Source organism: Aspergillus homomorphus, assembly GCF_003184865.1.
Source record: "Aspergillus homomorphus CBS 101889 unplaced genomic scaffold BO97scaffold_6, whole genome shotgun sequence".
Lineage (NCBI taxonomy): Eukaryota > Fungi > Ascomycota > Eurotiomycetes > Eurotiales > Aspergillaceae > Aspergillus > Aspergillus homomorphus.
Genome location: NW_020291892.1, coordinates 223,464 through 244,313, shown reverse-complemented (window position 1 = coordinate 244,313; position 20,850 = coordinate 223,464). Strand labels below are relative to the sequence as shown.

At 51.2% G+C, this 20,850-nt stretch overlaps 4 protein-coding genes across 4 annotated transcripts; 1 reads left to right on the top strand and 3 right to left on the bottom strand.

Annotated features, from left to right (window-relative positions):
* Positions 1–1,683: 1,683 nt before the first annotated feature.
* BO97DRAFT_385236 (putative nuclear migration protein) lies at positions 1,684–5,712 on the top strand (the record flags this gene model as incomplete). The annotated part of the gene is made up of 2 exons (XM_025693459.1): positions 1,684–4,669; positions 4,725–5,712. The coding sequence occupies 2 exons, from the start codon at positions 1,684–1,686 to the stop codon at positions 5,549–5,551; spliced, it is 3,813 nt and encodes a 1,270-aa protein (XP_025554197.1). The 3' UTR covers positions 5,552–5,712.
* A 110-nt stretch (positions 5,713–5,822) lies between these two features.
* BO97DRAFT_403675 (cytochrome b5-like heme/steroid binding domain-containing protein) lies at positions 5,823–6,934 on the bottom strand. Its single transcript, XM_025694793.1, has 2 exons — positions 6,650–6,934; positions 5,823–6,297 (listed from the first exon to the last, which is right to left on the bottom strand). The coding sequence occupies exons 1-2, from the start codon at positions 6,824–6,826 to the stop codon at positions 6,220–6,222; spliced, it is 255 nt and encodes an 84-aa protein (XP_025554196.1). The 5' UTR covers positions 6,827–6,934; the 3' UTR covers positions 5,823–6,219.
* A 4,634-nt stretch (positions 6,935–11,568) lies between these two features.
* Positions 11,569–15,451, bottom strand: BO97DRAFT_236991 (tyrosine protein kinase SWE1). Its single transcript, XM_025690748.1, has 2 exons — positions 12,682–15,451; positions 11,569–12,615 (listed from the first exon to the last, which is right to left on the bottom strand). Exons 1-2 carry the CDS (start codon positions 15,151–15,153, stop codon positions 11,881–11,883), a joined length of 3,207 nt encoding a protein of 1,068 aa, XP_025554195.1. The 5' UTR covers positions 15,154–15,451; the 3' UTR covers positions 11,569–11,880.
* Positions 15,452–18,713: 3,262 nt separating this feature from the next.
* BO97DRAFT_403672 (uncharacterized protein) lies at positions 18,714–19,312 on the bottom strand. The gene has a single exon (XM_025694792.1). The coding sequence runs from the start codon at positions 19,033–19,035 to the stop codon at positions 18,775–18,777; it is 261 nt and encodes an 86-aa protein (XP_025554194.1). The 5' UTR covers positions 19,036–19,312; the 3' UTR covers positions 18,714–18,774.
* Between the last annotated feature and the right edge of the window lie 1,538 nt (positions 19,313–20,850).

Genomic DNA, 20,850 nt, shown 5'->3' with positions numbered 1-20,850 from the left:
CAGGGCAGCGGATATTATTGAACCAAACAAAGGATACGGTCGTTTCATCGAGCACCTGAAAGCGACATCATAATCATGATGATGCCTCGAGAAAGGAAAAGGGTTGGTTGACCTTAAACCAGTGGAACACCGACTATCTGGGCCCGCAACTAAACTGCCTAGGGCTTGACACGAACCCCCCGTCACCACTGATGCTTCTTAGCCCTGACTGTTTAATCTCTCCTGCACCTACTTACTTCCTTCGCCGCTGCATTAATGACTTGGTGGCTCGTGGAGTCAGTGTTTTCTTTGTCTGTGGGCTTCGGCTTTGTTGACTACCTAATTTCCCCTGATATGAATGTGACTATTTTCTATCCCTCTCTCTTTTAGGGAGGGCAGAGACAGGGATGATCGGCCGCCAAAGCGGACCTCCTTTTCCTTTCTCTCTCCTCCGCCTCCTTTTTCTACTCTCCACTGGTTGAAAGAACAGAACAGCATGACAAAAATAGGGTGTCATGGTGTTTCAGATCCTACAGTCTTGCTCCCCCCCTCTCTTCCCTCCCTCCTCCATTCATTGGAAAAGACTGTCTTCAAACAACATGGGACCTACCGACCATTACACCTGCATCCTCAGCCGATCCCGTCATCCTTTACCTCATATCGATTGGATCGGGATCGCTCTCTAGGCCCGCCGTGGCAAGCTCTGGTGGAGTCATTCGCTGACTTCTCCTCACTAGTAGCTAATTGGTACGTGGAGGTTGCCTTCAATAATCCATTCCGTTTCCCCATCCCACATCCACCTCCCCCTAGCTAACCACCCCCGTCCCTCCTTGGACGAGGCTAAAGCCGTGGTGGCAGGATTGTTGTGCGTTAATCGTTTCGTACGGGTCCGTCGACCAACTCAGCCTGGTCCAATCATTGAGTATGACCGGTCGACTCTCCCCGATGCTCGGACAAGGTTTCTGTGCAGGTGCAAACCCCAATTTAGTTCCTGATCGGGCGTGATCAAACAGACATCTTTGCAGGTTATCTTTTCCTTAGCCTCAGACGGCCGGTCTGGCTAGAATTTCGGAGCGTCTGGGATGTGCATTATTGTAGATAATCACTCACGTTTCCGGTTTCGCGAGCTGCTGTTGCGCCGCTATCAGATTTAGTACTTTGCTGCTGCAGCACATTGTTCCTCCATACTTCCTGCCCGCCTTCCCCGCGTCAAGCACTTCGAATCAGGCTTGTGATACTTTCAAGCACTGCAACCCCCCTCACAGGGTGGCTAGCAACTCTCCGCACCGCAATCGTCCCCCCTGAGTATCTCCAGGACAATATCTGTCTCTCCCCAGTTCAAAGTGTCTGAAAAGATCCGAGGACGCGCAAGTATCGAGAGCTGGTTTGATGTATGCAAATTCATTGTCTCCAACAATGCTACCGGCCACTCGGCCTCCCGGCCCCCTTTCTGAGCACAGAAGGCTGACTGGTCACGATGGATGCTATTCCTTTGTCTAGTAGTTCAATCGCTCACTGCAGCTGCCTCTGGGCCATTACCATATTCTCTGGCGAACGGTCAACGGACCTGTTCTGCGCCACTCAGGAGGCGTACGCGACTTATGTAAAGTCGATGGAAGCTGCATGACATACTGCGACTGGATCTGACCGACCCGTGATAATCACGGTGACGCTTCTATCTGACATCGCCTGACTACGAACGCGATGGCCACCAACACCGTGTATACCAGCTCCTCAGTAGCAAAAGCAACGCCCTCGTCTACACCTCCAAGAACCACGCCCATCCGAATACAGGTGGACTCCCCACACAGTGAACTCTCCTCTCCTAGCTTACTGCCGATTCACAATTTCTCATCTCCGGTAATGATCGATTATGACGACCTTGGTGAGGAAGACAGTCTTTCTCCGCTCGATCCTCGGCGCTTCACCCCAACGCTGCATGCCTCTTTGGTTTCAGAAATCCTATCGCTCCGGCGAGATGTGGAAAATAAACTGAAGGCGATTGAGAATCTGGAGCATACATTGGACGAATCGCGCACAGAGAATGAAAGCCTTAGTGAGCGGCTCTCAAAGAGCCTGAAAGAGTCTCGCTCGCTCAAGCAGCAGCTGCAGCTTTTAGAAGGTGGTTCGTCCTCCGCTATTAGTGAGATAGCTAAGGAGAGGGACCAAGCATTGGAAAATATTGCGGATGTTCGCAAGAAATTGGAGCAAGCACAGAAGAAGGCTCGCACTCGCGAAGAGGAAGCAGAAAGAACAGTGCAGCTGTGGGATCGGGACAAGGATACCTGGGACGGGGAACGCAGAAATCTAGAACGTAAGATCCATGTGGTTGAAGGTCGTTTGAAGGTGGTCTTGAATGAAATGGCTGCAGCACAGGAAGCACGCTCTTTTCATCTCATCCAGGAAAGAGAACGCATATCAGGAGCCAAAGATGAGCTTGCAGGAAAGGGTAGTGATACAGCAAGCATCGCCTCAAGCAGCGAAGGACGCCGCCGGACAAGCATTACGAGTGTGAGCACCGAGAACTGTGACGAATTCGATTACCACAATGTGCGCTACTCCATGGCAAGCATTACCAACCTCCCTGGTGGCAAGGGCGAAGGATTGAATCTAGCACAAGAGCTTGCTTTTGATGAAGATGACGGATTTCAGTCTTTCGACCATCGCTTCAGGCCTGATTCTCCCGAAGCTCTGCCAGAGGAGCGGCCTGCCTCGGTACATTCCCAGCTATCTAGTACGATAAGCATGGGGGCCAAGGCAAGGAGAATCCTCGGGCTTTCCCTTGGTAGCATGGATGGTTATGGTGTCAAGAATGAAGTGGCATCGGAGCCTGGAAGCCCTCTCAAATTCTCTTCAGAGACATATGTGTATCAAGACACAGGGGTGCAGTATTCGCCGCCGCCATCACCTACACTGCATTGTCCATCTAAAACTGACTCCTCGACCCATGCTCCGGATGAAAGTGAGAGTGAAAAAACTGGGTGTATGTGTCAAATGAAGAATAGAAGTACAACACTCACCATTGATATGGTATCGGCTTCTTGTCAAACCGTCGGAGGCCTTCCCACACCTCCTTGGACACCTAAATTAGACGAAGTCTACACGTCCAAACCGATTTCGATGGTCTCATCTTCCATGCAGACCGTTGAGGTTCCAGCTGTGGAAACAGTCGAACGGGGGGCCGCTGTGTCCGATGTCGAGATGAATTCGTCGGGGCTCGAGATCCCAATGATCGCAATACACCCTCCTTGCTCCGAACCACCTTCTCCCCGGGGTAGCGTAATGCTGCCGCCACAAACCAAGAGCGTCTCTTGCCAAGCCAATCTTAGTTCTGGGGTCGAATGTCGAACGATTGGTGTTCAAACAGAGGTGATAAGAATTAGCCAACAGCCGATAAAGTTACCGGCGAGCCTCCTCCCATCAGCTATACCAGACCTGCCGCTTTGCGAACTCACCGAGGATTTTCCCGTTCAGCCGTACTGCCCACCGCCTCCGCGGTCCAAGAAGAGAGAAAGCAAGACTACTCCAAAAATTGAGCCTCTTGAGACAGTGCAAGCTTATCCAGGCAACAACGACAACGGACCTTTGGCTGATGGATTCGAAAATGAGCTCAGGCGGCCGGTTCGCTCGAGTAGCCTCTTTGCTGGTTTTGAACAGGGAAGCGACGATGAAGTACCAGACAAAGCTAACGACGCTCTCACTGATGATGATCTTCTCAACCGGCCGTTTGCTTCTTATACGCTCAAAAGAGGCAAGCTGGTCTCAACACAATGTGGCCCAAGCTTGGATGGAGGAGTTCTGGCCGAAATCGATGAGCATAGGTTGGAGACAGAGGCTCGCTCCCCTGGCCTGCCTCTGGACTATGAACCTAAAGATAGGCCTGGGTCCTCTTGGAGTCAACGAATGGGGCAGGGTCTGCGACAACAAAATTTCCGCAAAGCAGCCATGATCTCCAATGGAGCTGCAGCTCATCAGAAGACCCGTGCTAGAAGTCCCAGTGAGACCGGTGTTGACAACGTTAGTGTGAGCGGGGCGTCCAATATTGCCCCTCCCATTCCTGTGCCAATCCGGCTCAGTTCAAGGAAATTCCCCGCCCGTCGAGACGATGGTCAGCAGAGTATAACACCTCCCAATGATCGAATGGTTCCCGATCGCGGACGTACGCAGATGATGCGGCGTCCAACTCTCCGGCGCGTTCGGTCGGCGGCTGCGATGACACAGATAGAACGGCCTGAAAGCCGATCTTCGCCCACGTCTATTTCGACCTACAGTCCTGATAGTCCACGGCACTCTGGTCTTCCGTACGATGACATCACAGCTCCTTCCGGAAGTCGAGCCATCCAGCGGCGCTCAGCTTTTGTTCCTTCAGCATCTCGCACCTTTCGGCATGGACGACAAGATTCTACCGCTACCTCTGTCCAGCCCACGAGCGTTGTCGATGCTATCGCACAAACCATGGTCGGAGAATGGATGTACAAATATATTAGGAGAAGGAGATCGTTTGGGGGTGTTGGGGAGGCTAAAGAGAATTGGCAAGGACGCAGTGCTGATGAAGTGTCGGCGAACATCACCAACAGCGGTGTCAGGCACAAGCGCTGGGTCTGGCTAGCACCGTACGAGCGAGCCGTAATGTGGAGTAGCAAGCAGCCAACGAGCGGGCCAGCGCTGCTGGGCAAGAATGGCCGCAAGTGTGAGTGCCTTCTTGTGTGACCTATGGCTAGCAGATTGGACTAACGTGACTACAGTGACCATTCAGTCTGTTTTGGATGTCAAGGACGATAACCCGCTGCCAAAAGGATCCAACGCACAGAGCCACTTTAATCGATCCATTCTTATTTTGACGCCGCAACGTGCCCTCAAGTTCACGGCTACGAGTGTTGAGCGACACTATGTCTGGTTGACCGCATTGTCCTTCCTGAGCCATTCTCCTAGGGGGATTCATGATCTGGCTGCCCTGCCTCCAGTGCCACAGGATGAAGGCGCTGCACCTGCCCCGTCGCCTTCGCTTCGCCGCAACCCGATCCGGGACTCGATTCGGATCGCCAAGGGTCGGCCCCGTCCCCGACCAAAGGCCAAGCGGTCTTTCCTCGGTCTGGTCGAACCCGTTCCTGAGCTTCCTACTGGGCTTGCGTCTACTCCGTCGATGGATGCTGCTGATCCGCCGACGGTGCCACGGTTTTCGAATCATTCACGAAAGAGAAGCAACACTACGCCACGGATACCGATGATTCGGAGCTTCTCCAGCCAGGGCTCAATACCGTCAGTGGAATCGACACGAGGCTCTTCAGATACGTACAACGGTCCAACTTACGGGCCAGGACCACGCAGCACGCGGAGCAGCGGCAGCCGACGTACGTCGGAGACTAGCGCGAGAACTGGGAATTTCTTTGACGCGATCGGAACTGTTCGCATGGAGGCATTTATCGATCAAACGAATAAGAACCCAGGGCCTCGGTCTGCCCGACACAGTCGGAAAGCATCCAACGCATGGAGCACAACCCATGATCCAGGTTCGCCCCATGGCGTCGGTGGCGAGCCTAGCCCCCGTGTCGATCCCTTTGTGGAATTCTGAGCAAGCAGCGACAGCACTCTCCCTTCTTACCCTCTCGACTAGACGATAGCAGTCTTCTACTGATCGATTCATTGTATGCACTGCTTTTCCCGATTTCAGCGTGTCCTATCTACGGGCGTCATAGCGTCTTTGATACCACCTCTTACCGCACTTTTCAAGATCATATTGTTTAATTTCTTTAGATTTCTCTTGAATTAGGCCAGGACTATGCAGAGATGTTATCAGTTTTTGCTAGAAATAATGCTGTAGACCGCTGAACAAAAAATTTTCACGCGCGTTCATTAAGCTGTTGATGGGTGGGAATGTATAATTGAGTCGAAATAAATCTCGCCCTCGCTCGGATTATTCACAATAGGAGATAATTAAAGATATAGGGACTCAGATGCAACATCGCTTGACTAATCCCTGACAAAAGTGAGCAATATTATGTCAACGGGCCCTGATTGCTGTAGCCGGCGGACCCCAATCCCCTGTGATGGCCGATCTTCAATGGTTTGCAGGCGTTGGATGGTCATGTGTCTGTCTGTCTGTATATATGCCCTTATTCCTTATCCACAAGGGCTTTCAACAAAGATAGAATCCATGAAGACACTCGGAGGAATTCCCAAGAAACACTTATGATAATCAAACCACCATCGTACTAAATCGTGAACTGATGCTGGATCAGATCACAATTTGGCCGCCTCCTTGACCTCGCCGACTTTCAACTTGGGCGTATATTTCTTCAAAATGCCTTCGTTGTGATACTAAGTAGCCGGAAAGAGGAAAGAATCAGCATGGCACACGCGAGAATGCGGGAAAGGGGGCCCGTGGTAAAATCGGGCATTGGACAAAGGGAATCATGATTCCGAAGTCACATGGGATTCCAGTTGTAGCTCATAGAGGCGGAAATTGAAGGAAATCATGTACAATCCGACACAGAAAAGATGGGCGAGGTGTATGCGACGAGCGACGACACTGTGACTGGACACTCGCGGAGCAGCGGACGCTTCAGGATTCGCTTGCTCTCTTACTTTGGTTGATCGCAAATCACGCAAGGAGACCGATTCCTGGGAAGGAAGGAAAGACAAAATCACGATGCAAATTAAGACAACGAACCTTCCAAAACTGTTTTGTAGCATCCTTGCCTGCAACGCGCTTTAGAATCTTCGCGCCCCCCGGGTGCTCGTCCACAAAGTTTGTGATATCGAAGACGTTGTTGTCAATGATGATGTAAAGACCCTTGTCCGGGGTATTGTGCGCTGCGACATCAGCGGGAGAGAAGGTTTGAGACATTTCCTGTGGGGATTGATCCTGTCCCGAGTTTAAGGTACCAAGATGAGAAGGGGAAGAGGGAAGATGACGAAGTTGAAGTCACGATGATGAACTGATGAGGGGAAGAAGGTGGATGGGATGATGGGGTGGGAACGTGGGGGTGGGCAAAGGCGCGGAGGACGTGCCGAGGTCCACCTGGGGATCCCGTCAGTGAGTGCCTCGGATTGCAATGCAAGGTTGCTGACTGGCTGCTTCTTCGAGAGTGCTCACTCCTCGGGTGATGTTTAGCCCGAGCTAGGTATGTTATCTGGGTTCTTGTTCTTGTTCTTTGTCATTTGACACATATCCCATGATTGAACATTTATACAATCCACAACAACAGACATAGATACAATTAGTCACACAGACGTCCGGCTTCCTCCTCCGCCCCTTCCTCTTCTCATAAGCATCGACGTTAGCCCCGACTCTTCTCTCCAGCCGCTCCCTGTCCCTTGATCTTCTTCTCCAAGCCCAGCGTCTCCAAATCCTTCTTCTTGTAATAGTGTGGAGCGACCTCCACCAACCACTCGGCCTGCAAAGGCATGTTACTGCGCATATACTCCTTACTCGTCAGCACCAGCTCGAAGTAGATCACCCACCGCGGGTTGACCTCGAACAGCGTGCTCGAAGGGTGCAGGTACACTGTCTGTCCGTTCTTCACGGTGCGATAGCTATCACCGCCGCGTTGCAGGCGCGCCGCGTTGGGGAAGAACCCGGCAGTGATGGCCTTCTGGATTGGCACCAGATTATTTGATCCACAGGTGCTCACCGTCACCTCGACCCGATCACAGAGCTTGGCCAGCTGGTCACGAACGTCGCGGGCACGCGTCAAACTGCGCTGCTGCAAAAAGTTCTCCTTAGCCCACACGTAGCTGAAATCTGAGTCGACCCATTGATTCCAGATGTTGAGCAAAGTGAGGTGGTCGCCGCCGTCTTTGATCGTAAACCGATTGCGAGCGCTATCGGCATGGATTTTCTTGTCCTTGGGCCGGAAGAACAAAGCGCTGGCTTCGCCCAACATTGACACAATTGACAAGACCTCTTCCACACAGCCGTACTTGTCCGCGGCAAGAATAGCTTTGGCCAGCATTGGATCGGTCGGAAACTCCGCCATCTGCCTACCAATCTTTGTCAGCTCGCCGCGGTCGTTGAGCGCTCCGAGAGCGTATAATTGCTCCAGGGCGCGAATGATCGTTTCCGCAGGTGGCGGGTCCATGAAGTCAAATTCGAGCAATTGGTCGATGCCCAAAGACTTCAACATCAGAATCACACTGTTCAGGTTCGTCCGCTGGATTTCTGGCGTCGTGCTTTCTTCGAGCTCGTTATGGTAGGCCCACTTCGTGTACAACCTGAAGCACTTTCCTGGGCCAACACGTCCAGCGCGCCCAGCCCTTTGGTTGGCAGAGGCCCGCGAGCACGGTGTCACCACCAGACTTTCCATGCCTGTCCGCGGATTGAAAACATTTTCCTTCACAAAGCCCGGGTCAATTACGTAGACGATTCCATCAATGGTAAGACTTGTCTCGGCAATGTTCGTTGCTAATACCACTTTCCGTGCCTTGGGTGGCGTAGGCTCAAAAATCTTGGTCTGTAGCTCGGAAGGCAAGTTGGCATAAATCGGGCATATTATCATCTCCGGGATCTTACTCCCTAACTTTCGCGCGGTCTCCTGAAGGCTCTGTTCGGCCGCCTCAATCTCCTCTTGACCGGTCAAGAAGACGAGAATATCGCCTTGGCCCTGGGTGATATGAATTTGAAAGACGGTTGTGATAGCCGCAGCCAGGTAATTCGCCTCCGGCTGCGAAGTGTAGTGGATATCCACAGGGTACCGGCGACCAGGGATATTGAAAATGGGTGCATCATCAAAATACTGCTGAAACTTCTGCGCGTCCATTGTCGCAGAAGAAATGAGTAGCTTTAGATCGGGTCGCGCTTTGGCTATGTCTTTCAAAAGCCCGCAGGCAATGTCTGTTGGCACGGTTCGCTCGTGAGCCTCGTCGATCATGAGCGCCGAATACTGCCCTAAATCAGGCTCTGTAAGTAGCTCTCGCAACAACATTCCGTCGGTCATGTACTTGAGTACCGTCTTGTCACTTGTATTGTCTTCGAACCGGATGGCATATCCAACTTCGTTGCCGAGCTTCACCCCCATTTCATCGGCCACACGCGAGGCCACACTCATCGCAGCAACTCGACGAGGCTGGGTGCACCCGACCTTCATGCCACCCTTGGTAAAACCGGCCTCGTGGAGGTACTGAGGAATCTGCGTTGTTTTACCAGAGCCGGTCTCTCCAACAATGATTAGTACTTGGTGATCGTGCACCGCCTGAATGATTTGATCTCGGAATTGATAGATTGGCAGGCTCTTGCGTGTTTCCTCCATAGACTGCGCCTTTTTCTCTGCGGCGTCCAATTGCTCTTGAAGCCTTCGCTGCTCCTGGGTCAGTGGTTTGCGGGTGCCCTCCATCTTGGCATCCATGATGAAATTGATCTTCTGTGAGTCGTCGAATACATATTCGTAGTCTCCCTCGTCGACGAACTCTGCGCGGTTAATCTGGGCTTTGGCCTTCGCCGTCTGCTCCAACTCCCACTCCTCATGCTCTGTGATGAATCGCTCCTGGCCATGCTCGTCACGGTCTACATATCTTTTGTAGAGCGCTTCTTCCTTCTTCTTGCGATCGATTTTGCCCTTCTCGGTGATGTAGTCCTCTGGCATCATGTAGCCATCTCGGTGATCGTCTATTTTGAGCCGTTCCTCTGCAAGCCGCAGGACTTCCCGGTTTCGAGCAAACTCCTCCTTTTCTCGCCGGGTCAAACTGGGATTATCACGTAACTCCGCCGTCTCCTCCGCGACCTGTCGGCGCAGCAAAGCCAAGCGTTCTGTCTCTCGTTTCTTGAGATATTCCTGCCGCGACCGCAACCGGATTTCAGGCATTACGGCTTCTCGAGCAGAAGCATCGTCAGCCAACGCTCGTCGCCGCGCAGCCTCGCCCGTTTTAGTCCGGTCTTCGACAATCTTCTTTGATCTACCATCATCTTTCTTGGCCAATCGTTTGGCAAATTCATCCCGCTCCTCAAGGTCTCGCTTCCGCTCCAATTCTTTTCTCTCCTCGGGATCCAGATCAACGGACGCATTAGACCGTGGGGATGTAGAACCATCCTCCAATCGGGTCCGCTTCGAGGGCGACTCCTCAAAGTCACTAACCTGCTCAGCGCCTTGATTTAATTCCTCCTCTGGGATTTCCTCATCGCCCCAGCGATCCTCGAAATCCTCCATATCTCGGTGTCGCAGCCTCTTAGTACGGTGACGGTCTTGTTCCCTGGACGCCTCCTCCCGACTACGATCGCGCTTTCGATTCTCGTCTTTTTCCGGACGACTGCGACCGTCAGATTCTTTGCCATTTCGCCCACTGCTCCACTCTTTCGCGTTGTTTCTCCGTCCATCCCTTCGAGTCTCGACATTCAAGGGGCTCAGTGATTCCCGTGCATCTGGAAAGTCATCCGCCATGTCCAAAAGGCGGTATTTCTTCCTCGGTGTGGTATTCACGCGGCCCTTGCTCGTCGCATGGCTGCTGCTTCCACTGATACCAGCCTTTGTGCCTGTGCCGACCCGTCGGTACAGCTCCGCACAGAAGGATCTGACTCCATCTGGACTACCTTCCAGGAAAGGGAGGAGCTTGTCTTGTAGTTCGATAGCTGACTTGGCCGAGCTGGCGGTTGCGAGTACGTAGTCTACCACGGTAGGATCGGACGCGTTTGTCAGACGTAAGAGGGAGTCGGACACAAATGTCTTGTGATCCATTGCGCTTAGCAGAAGATTGTCGAGGTCAAGGCGCGGAGGGATAATCGGCCGAGGTATCTGGGTTATCAGCCGTCCATAGGACGCCAGTGTGATCGGTCTTTCAAGACGTTCCGATTTGTTTGTGTCGGGTATCAGGTTTGCTGATTTAGTCGCATACCAGGGATTCGACGGCGTATAACACGGACAGTGAGGCGATGGGCAGCCGGTGAAATGTAAACGAGGCAGCAAGCGCGACGAAAATAGGTGGGTGGGAAGAGAACCTTGAAGCTCCATGCCAAGACGTCGGCGGTCGGTGGCAAACTTCCGCCCTGGCTTCAAAATACTAGTAGATAGGATTTGCACGCACATTTTCTTCAATACAGTCTCAGCTGCCACGCTACAAATTCATTATGGCGCGAATCAACAGTCTGTAGTGGTATTTGCCCAACATTCTTTTATCAGCATTACTTTGCTCGACTAAATACGGCCGTTTCCTGTCTGCCAGGACATATAGAGACATACATAATAAGAGGAATGAGACGTTGAAAGTGAATCGAAAACGACGCTGAGAGGCAAATAGTACAGCCAAGGGATATTTGATACATGGACATGTAGAGAAAAGGGGAGGTCATCAAATGCTCAAAGTGCACGGACAAAAACTGCGGTCATACTAGTCCGTCCGAGCCTCTGCAGCCAGGGAATCCATCATAGCAGACAAGTTAACGTCCAGCAAAAGGAATGGAGAAAGGGGAATCAAACAAGACCTGCCGCATAGTTTATTATAAACATCCTTGCTCAAAATGCAGGACTGAACGCAGGAGGAAGCAGATCAGGGTCATATGTCACTTCAGTCATCACGAATTGCAGAAACCCAATCATGCGGAACACACAGGTACAGGGCTAAGAGAAGAGGATTGATCAAGGATGAGAAGGACAGATGTCGGCGATATGTGAAATGCCAGTAGTCTCGCTAAGTAAGCGACCCATTGATAAAAACAAAAGAAATGTGCGAAAAGGAAATGAGTGGAGACCCCCCATTCGATGAAACCGGATACGTCAGTCAGTCATATCAACATTATCCGGTTCATGCGAGATGGTCGGTTGGCAATCTCGATTCCATCATGGTCATCGAGATAGTCAAATGGACATTAAGATTGATAGTTCGGAATCTCACATAGAACGCCGTCATTAGATGGTATTGTAAAGGAAAGCGCCAACTCCGTCCAAATGCATTAGATATGTCAAGTCGTACTGGTCAAACATCGATCATCTCTGCGTCTTCAACGAGGACCTCATCGGCAGGACCCCAGTTGCCTTCGTAAACGATGGCTCCAGCTCGACGTCGGCCAGCAACGAACTGCACACCGTACGTATCAAGGACTTGCTCTGCCGTGGGTCGATCAAGCGGTTCAGGTGAAATCATCCATCGCACAATCTTGTCTAAAGCTTGCTCATGGTTTGCATCGACCATGAAGCCAGGAGGATCAACAAGCTCGCCAGATCGAGCAAGGGAAACTGCGTTTCGATCAGTGGACTCTCGAGCTCCGAGAAAGCTGTCCATTCCAAAATCGTCATCCCCAAAGTCGGATGCACACAGTTCTTCGAATGACGGCTCCTCTAGGATTGGGTTCCCGGATGCATCGCGAAATATGCTTGTTTCGAAGCTGTATGTCAAGCTAGGAATGTCACTCATGTCACCGTTCCGCAGTTTTTGCCACGAAAGCCCATTATCGGGCAATTCAACATTTCCAGCAATTTCGAACATAATCAAGCCGAGGGAGAAGATATCCGCCGGCTTGTCAAAGCGACCCATCAAAATTTCGGGGCCAATATATTCACGGTCACCTTCGCCTTCGATTCCATCGTCAGCTGGCCAACGTGCTGCCATGCCAAAATCGGCAATCTTCAAAACACCTTCGAAGGTGATCAGGATATTTGCTGGTTTCAGGTCGAGATGGATGAACCCCATTTCATGGATGCGTTTTAGACCCTAGAGCATTTTGTTAGCACTTTCTCGACTACCATGTGTCCTGCGAAGAATAGAGTTGGGTCGTACCGTTGACAGCTCCATCAAGATCTTCCAGATCCGAAAATCGTCTAACCGTGCCTTGAGTCCAACTTGAGCGAGGAAGACATCCAAGCTACCTTCTTCGCAGAACTCCGTCTGGATATAAAGGTGACCATTATCTTCCCAACTGTCCATAAAAGAGATGATGTGATCCGAATTCGTCAGTGATTTAAGTATATCCACTTCCCGGATCCGACGTTCACGGTCTTTGAGCCCAGAGTATGGCTGTTTAGATTTCTTCACAGCCCATACTTGCTCGGTGAAAACTCTAGGAGTGTCGGTTCCTTCCGAGAGTAATGATGACCTTGACATTTGCTGAGGTTCCACGACGCGGTAGACCTGAGAAAATTCACCTGTGCCAACCAGTTCTACTCGTTCAAAACGCGAAGTCAGGCTTGGATCCACGTCGGGTACATGGTAACCAGCCAATGGTAGGCTAGGACGCTTTCCTGACTGAAAGAATGAATCACGCGGACCAGTTGGGGTTGCTGGGAGGTTGGAAGAGTCAAAATCTGGTCTGGTGGATTGCTGATCGTTAGATATTGATAGCCCACTCGGATCAGGGAACAGGTGATCTTGGGGTGTGTGAGGTGATCCCCGCTGGAATCGGTCGTGCAGTGGGCTGGAGCTGGTCCCTTTAACTTCCGCGAGCCTTTCTAAGGAGGCGATCTGTGAGATGGGAGGGGGATAAGTGCGAGAAGGAAAGAAACTCTGCTTCGTAGGAGTCGGGGGAAAGTCTGTTTCGCAGAAAGATTGACTGTTTGGTCGGCCAGACGGTGACTGAGATGCGAACAAGTCATCACCATCGATGCTCGCGAAACTACCACGACGGGATACCTCCGGTTTGCTGAACGAACTTCCAAAGATCCCCATACCTCTTGCAAAAGGCCCCGGTTTTTGTCGAGCACTTGGTGGGTTGAACGGCGTTGGAGGAACTATGTCCGACCGACGGACCGAGGCTGATATGTCCAGAGGTCGCTCTGGCTGAAGCTTGGACCCAGGAAAAAGGTTGATTGGCCGTTTACATGGGGTATCCGGCATGTTTTTGCTGAATCCGAGGCCACTCTGCGGGTCTTCTGCATTGCGGTTCTTCTTGGAGATGAGGCCTGTGGACATGAAAGCAGCCGGTAGAGGTTTGACTAGCTTGTAGTTCTCTGGCGTTGCGAACGAGTCCATAGAGGACGTCGAATCCTCACGAGTCAAGTGTCGTAATGGTACTGGTCGCGCGCTTCCCGCAGGAAGCGATTTGGAGAAATCAAAGACTCCCCTTGGGCGATCGGCCTTGTGGACAGGTTCATGGGTAGGAGAGTCGTCAACCAAGCTCGAACCAGAAGATGACTGCGTGATGGTTCTTGAAAGCGGATGGGCAGCAGGACGCGACTGCCCGGCGTTGCCTCCTGTGGACGAGAACAGCGAGCTGCCAGACACAGCTCGAGAAGCAAACGGACTCTCTCGGTTAGGTTGGAAAAGGTTGTTATCCAGGGACATACGTGGCCGTACAGTTAGTGGAGAACCGGTTTCTGCAGATTCGAACGAGTCACCACTAGGCTTCGCACGAGAGAATAGTGAACGATCACTCTGTCGCTGCTGGAGAGTAGAGCGCCGGAGAGATGATGATCGTTTTGGGATGGTAGCGAAAGGGCTGAATGGGGTGGTGTTCGTTGGGAAAGGCGGCGTCGTGGCCTCGGGTGAAGATTCGACGTTAGAGTCTTCTTCGATCTGAGAAGCATCTTCATTATCAAAGATGCTGAACTCGCCCGACAAGCTTGTGGCCTGGACGCTGCGCCTTTTCGCCGAAGGGCTGCCGCGAGATGCCCGATCCAGGTTCATGATTCCGTCGCTGCGTTTCAGTGGGCTGACTGTGGCATACGAGCCAAATGTCCCGCTGCGTCGCTTCTCAACGCGAGAATGTGTTTGCCGGGGTGCCAGGGTAGATTCTGCACATACGAGAGTTTCACTGGGATGTATATCGACCGTGGAGTTGCTGAGAGACGGAAGAGCGAGCCCAGGTCTTGCGGGAGAATTCTCCACGCCTGGCGTTGTTGGGTTTGATTGGGCAGGCTTCGCGTTTCCCTGGTCTGTAGAGATATTCAGGGCGCGTTTGACGGGACTTCTCGGAGACGTGCGCACACGACGCATAACCGGTCTCGTTATTTTGCCGCTTGGGGGATACGGTACGGCGAAGGGCGACTGGTGGGATGAACTGGGGAAGAGGACAAAGTTGCTCTGTGCAGGTCTTCGTGAAGGCGACAGAGGTGAGGAGATGAAAGGCGCACTCTTGGACGGTGAGTGATGTCGAGGTGCCAGCAGTGAGAAGTTTGAGTTTTTCGAAGGTGAGCGCGACAATGACCGGCGCAGTTGTCGAATAGCCGTATTAGCGTCCATGTGGTGAATACCACCATGTGATGGGAGGTGCAATGTGCCACCCGCATCGCGGTGCGGCGAGAAGGTTGCAACCATAGTGACTGTTGATGAGTAGTAAGTCCGAGAAAACAAGCTTGTGAAGACCCAAGTAGGGCTTGGGAGCAGACCAGAGCCTGTGTCGGTTATGCGAATCCTATTATCTCCAATTCACACAAATCAACAGAGGTATACCTTCCAGACTCGTCAAATCGTGGCAAGCGGCCACAACAAAAGACAACCTTGAGAACGAAGCCTGTGGCGGGGCGTCCTGCTCCAGCTTAACCAGTAATCGACGCGATATTTGTTTGTAGTGGAATGCTTGAGATGTAAGGTGCAGCGTTGGTGGTTGGGCTTGCGGAGAATAGGCTGGCGATGCGACACGACGATTGAATGAACATTACCAGCTTAGGTCGAGACCGTGGGGGCTTCGAGAGCGCTTGTAGAAGCCTCCATACACCCCCAGAGAAGAGCAATTCTCCCCGTGTGTATGTGGATAGTCGCAGGATGTAATTCGGGAAACAAGCGGCCTTCTTCGCGCTCTCAGGCACCCGGGGAGGGGGCACGCGCCTGAAACAGACACACGCACACCACGCACACAACGTTCTTCCAGGCCTGCGCAGTATGCCTCGGTGCTTGAGACGAAACAGACCTCTATGGAATGTTTCAAAGTGACAACACAGACGTCAAAACAAGCAGGCGCGACGCGAAGATGCAGGAGCGACAGGAACGAGGACGGACGCGATAAGAATTCCAAGACAGTGCGACCAGCTGCAAGTGTGCGCGAGATGGAGGCAGGCGAGTTGCAGCGCAGGACGTGAGAGAATTGATTCTGATTTGATGAGAAAGGAACCAGCAGCAGCAAGATTCACCACCCTTCCGTCTCCCTTTCTTCCTTTAAAACCTGGATGACTGCGCTGCTGCGGTAGAAGTGACCGCGAGCGCAAGGGGTGGCAGCCTGAGAACCCAAAAAAAGAACAGATGATAGCCAGGCGAAGTCAAAGAGGGCGAGACGAAGGAAGGGATGGGGATGGAGTAGAAGGATGGACGACCAAATGGAGTATGGGAGGGGCTGGCGACAGGGCGGAAGTTGCGGTATGCAGAGCCAACCTTTCAATAATAATGATTCAATCGTCCGAGGGGTTTCCCTTATGGGGAGGAAAGTTCGTGAGTTAACTTTGGAGGGGAAAGCCGATAGTCGTTTGATGACGATAATAAAAGTGGAGGGGAGAGGGGGAGAGAGGTTGGTGAGGGCGAGCGAGGGTAGGAGGGAAAGAGAACGAAAAATTCAGTATCAAAAAAAAAAAAGTCAGAGGGCGCAAGAGAAGGCCAACGTTGTAGTTGGTAGTTAGTGAGTGAGCAGTTAGTAGGAGGGAGGTACAATAATAGGAAGAGAGGGAGGGAGGACCTGACCAGAACAAGGACGGTTCAGGTACCCGGCCAAGGTGGGAGAGTCCTTCTCTCGCTCTTCGACCAGCCAAACTCTCCAAGGCGGGACTCGATGTTTCTCTTCGCACGCGCAAGTCGCGTCGTTTGTTGTTGACGGCTGGCTTTTTTGAGCTTAGCGCCGGGAGCGTCACGCGTAACACCAAGGATTCCCCGTGGATCATACGATACATACCGGTAATTTTCATTTTCTGCGCTTCCTCTTCTTCAGCATCGTCGTATTCTTGCCATCTCCGCGCCCCGCCTCTTTGCAGCTCTTTACCCTCCATCAGACCATTTCGCATATACAGCAACCTCAGCAGTGAAAGATAGAAAGGATCTTGGAGGACCGGGAAAAGGCCAACACCTATGTGCACTGTCTCACAGCTATCTGTAAGCGCTTTTTCTGAGCATACTCAATCTCAGGATACTGTTCTTCTCGAACAGCACTGCCGGTCTGAAGCTACTCTCACCGCATATCAAGTTGCAATTAGGAATTCCGGAACCCGGCCATTGAGAGTCTCGGTTGTGACGGTTAGTGTGATAAAAGGGTAAGGCAAATACTAGGTACGAGATCCGCGACGATACACCTGTACCAAGCGAGAGAAGGTCCCAGATGACTTCATCAGTGCCACTTTTGCCCCCCATCATCCAACACTTACTGTACGGAGTACTTATCCATCCTATCGATAATGTCGATAAGGCACGCGGAGGTTCGAACGGCGATCGGATCACCCTTTACCCTTCCAGATGGTTTATCTACTCGTAACTAAACTCCCTTGCATGTGCGCCAGAATAATTCCATGGATCATCCCCCTCCTCCATGAACAGACATCTGAGATTAAAGATGTGCTGTCCGGTAGGAATGTTATGTATGTTAACCAAACATTGGATTTGGCTTTGCGACTTTTTCATTCCATTATCTTTTGGCATTTTTCGTTTCCTCTTTTCCACCACAATCAATGTTTCCAGAAATCTTGCATCTACCTTCAATCTATCAATCACCCATTATTGTTGGTTGTTTCCGACAATCATCCAAAGGTCGTTCTGCTCGGGCACAATTAGGGCCACTGGGGCACGGCTTTTTTCTCCTTGCTCGAGAACGGTTCATTGTCCGTCCTCGACAGTGCTTGCTCTCTGATCTCTTCAACGCTCTAGGCTCGCCTGCTACCACTAACCTGGTGTCCAATTCTTCCCACATTATCTAGTATACACCACCACCCTCCCCCTCCGCAACACGTGTTGGTCCTAATAATTTCCTTCTGCCTGTTCTCGGCATGTCCGAAGCAGACAGGAACACGGTGCTTTTTAAGTACCGGACGCGTAAGTTCAGTGTTGTGTATACCTAAACATGCATGCCGGCTATGCAAATTTGAAATACCTTTCCGTATGTATCTGCGGCCGGGCTGAGATTCGGGCATCACCCCCACACGATCTTTCCTTACCCACTCGAATTTAAGCGCCTGGGAGATATGAAACGGTCTGGTTGCCTCAGGCAGTTGAAGTCCCATGAGATCGAAAACTATGATGCACAACATGATATTTCTTGCTGTAGCGCTTCCGAGGTGATTCGCTTTTGCTGCCGCTCTCCTGGCCCGCCAGCCTGGATTACCATCTTATCAAGCTCCCGCAAGCCAATGTTTTTGATCATGCCTGAGGACCTGGCCATCTTCTAAATCGTCGGCAAAAGAAGATCTGTGCCCAGTTGCGAGCCATACTTATCCTGAAGCGAGTTAATCTGGTAGTAAGCTTGATTTTTCCAAGTCTTCAGCAATAATTGAGCCGATCGCAGAGGAGCCATAAAATTAACCCTTGATTCGATTTATTGACCGTTACCTACCGGTAGGTTCTAGTCTACGAGGGGCGGCCTAGGGCCACCTCAGGCACGCCAACTGGTAGTATGACTCAGCAAGGTCTAATGAAGTTAGTTAGTTAGTTTATTGGTTGGATGGAGGGGAATCAATCATCCCTCCCTTGGAAGTTGGGTGCCCCGGCCGCCGCGGGCCCTACTAGGCTAGTACGGGTAATAGGTGCCTATCTCAGTATCCATTCTCCCCGCCACTCCCTTACACCGCACCTTCTGGGTTTAGCAACTTCAGGATTTATCCATTCAGTTTTCCTCAGTCCTCCCTGCTCCTCTTTCCACGACTCCACAGTACACACTCTGGGGTTGGCTATCACTTGGCAGACTTCTTCCACAATCTACCTGGCCATGGCGACACCCGGTCGATCTCAGGACTGTCTGGATGCAAACAATCATTCGGATCTGTTGCCTTGAATTATTCCCTCACTGCCCCATCTGTAAAAGCCGCCCATTCCTACTGTGTCTGCTAGGATTGTTTTGAAGATGACCCCCATGGGTAATGGCCGCTTTTGGCCAGTGTAGATTCGAGATTTGCTCGCAGCACCCCATGTCGGTTTCGCCGTCCACATAACCTCAGGTGAGATCTTGCCTGGGCTCGAGAATTCCGAAGCCAGGTCCATCAACAAGGCGAGGAGCCGTACGACTCCACTCATACGTCTGCTTTCGATCCAGCTACGCACAATCGTGGAGCTTCGCAGCCTTATGGTGAGCTTCTCAACCTTACTCGACCCCAGCGTAGATGTCCAGCTCGATTGCGCTCTACCGTTCCATTACCGGTGTGGGATTTCACGCACCTAGTCTGCCTGGTCGCTCAATCTCCTTGTCTCAGAGAAATAAGTAATGGTTATGAATGGTTGAAGGACACCGCAGAGCCTACATGTGCACATTCACACACATGGTATGGCTATGGTTGACACGCACCTAGTGGGGACGCAGCTCGCTCTCTTGACATTCTGGGTCCCGTGGCCTCTATCGGTTCTATGCTAATCAGTAGCCTTTTTGAGTCACTTGAAGTTGTGTAAAGTAAGCCAGAATCTCGACGAATGTACCAAGCCTGGAGAAGCTGGCATTTGTACTTTTAACGGCCTCCACCCACAGGTGAGGTGGATCTGCGAAAGAAAGCACCTCCGCAGTTACAGCAAACCCAAGCAAGTCTCTGGTCGGCTAGGAAGGCTGTCGACTTTAAGAGGGGCATCTTGAAGGTGGTCATGTATACAATATGGTTATATCTTTCCTTGCCTTTCCTCATTCGAGGAATATGTAGGGCTAGAGAGGAGAGAGCACTACCTGACGGCTATAAGCTTGGCTATATAATTACTCACGTAGGCGTTGGTCATAGTAATAGTGATTAGTTCTCGCTCAATGCAGACTGTACGAAGCCATCAGGTTGTAGATGTCAGTTTTGATATCCAAATCGGTGCAGCAAGGGGATGGGGCCTATGCAACCTTCAGGTGCCATGTACAAGATACAGGCTCAGTAGTTCATGACCTAGCCTGAAATCGGCCCATCACTAAATATCGGGTCAACGAATGTTGATTGATACAGAGAATGTGGTGATAACAACACATCATTACACTCTTGGATCTTTGACTTATCTAGGCTGTTTGTGGTAGGCGCGATATATATGTTATATGAAGCATAACTTACCAACCGAACTGGCGCCACAATAGTCTTCGTGTACAAGAGCATTGAAGAATCAGATATTCTATGATCAATTCTTGGTTGAACTCCAAATTAAATTGTCTGATCCCAGGCTCTGAAGCCACATAATAAGTTGGTATCGCGAGTAGTTCTTCAATCTATTAGTCTCTAACTCTTCGTTGCTTAATCATTAAATGCATTCTCTCCCGCGATGGACTTTGCATGAGGCGCATCTGCTGAACAACACATAGCTTATGGGTTACAATCATTATAATCCACAAGCTATACTTGACTGATATGATTTGATCTGCCCATCGGAAATACTGGGTCCTAACACGCGTACTCATCTGCCACCAATGGGTAAAGTAGTATTTGGTTCAAGTCAAATCACTTGAAAGATTATCACAGCCTTCTCTCAAGCACTTTCCCAAGTATTCTTAGCATCAATGCTAGCTTGTCCTTGGCCAGGACAACTGGAGAGCGCGACGCTGCGCTGTCCATAGCTTATGGATACTTATCACATCTTCTGGCAATGGTGACAGGAACTGTTAGTTACCGACTAGTTATTCATAGCATTTACAAAGCCCTATGGCAGTTTATTCTAGAACTATTAATTGACAGATCAAGAACTCTTGAAAGAGCGTTGTCAAGTAGGGCAGCAAGATAAATTGACTAGCTTCAGCTTTAGAAGCTGCAGAGCACTTGAGGTATTGTCGATCAGTAGGCGTATTCTAGCCAAGGTCTTCATGTCTACTTAGTAAATTATCACTTATCTCCTGCGGAGAGAGGACATCTGGTCATACTGACCAGCCTGCCCCCAAGCCAA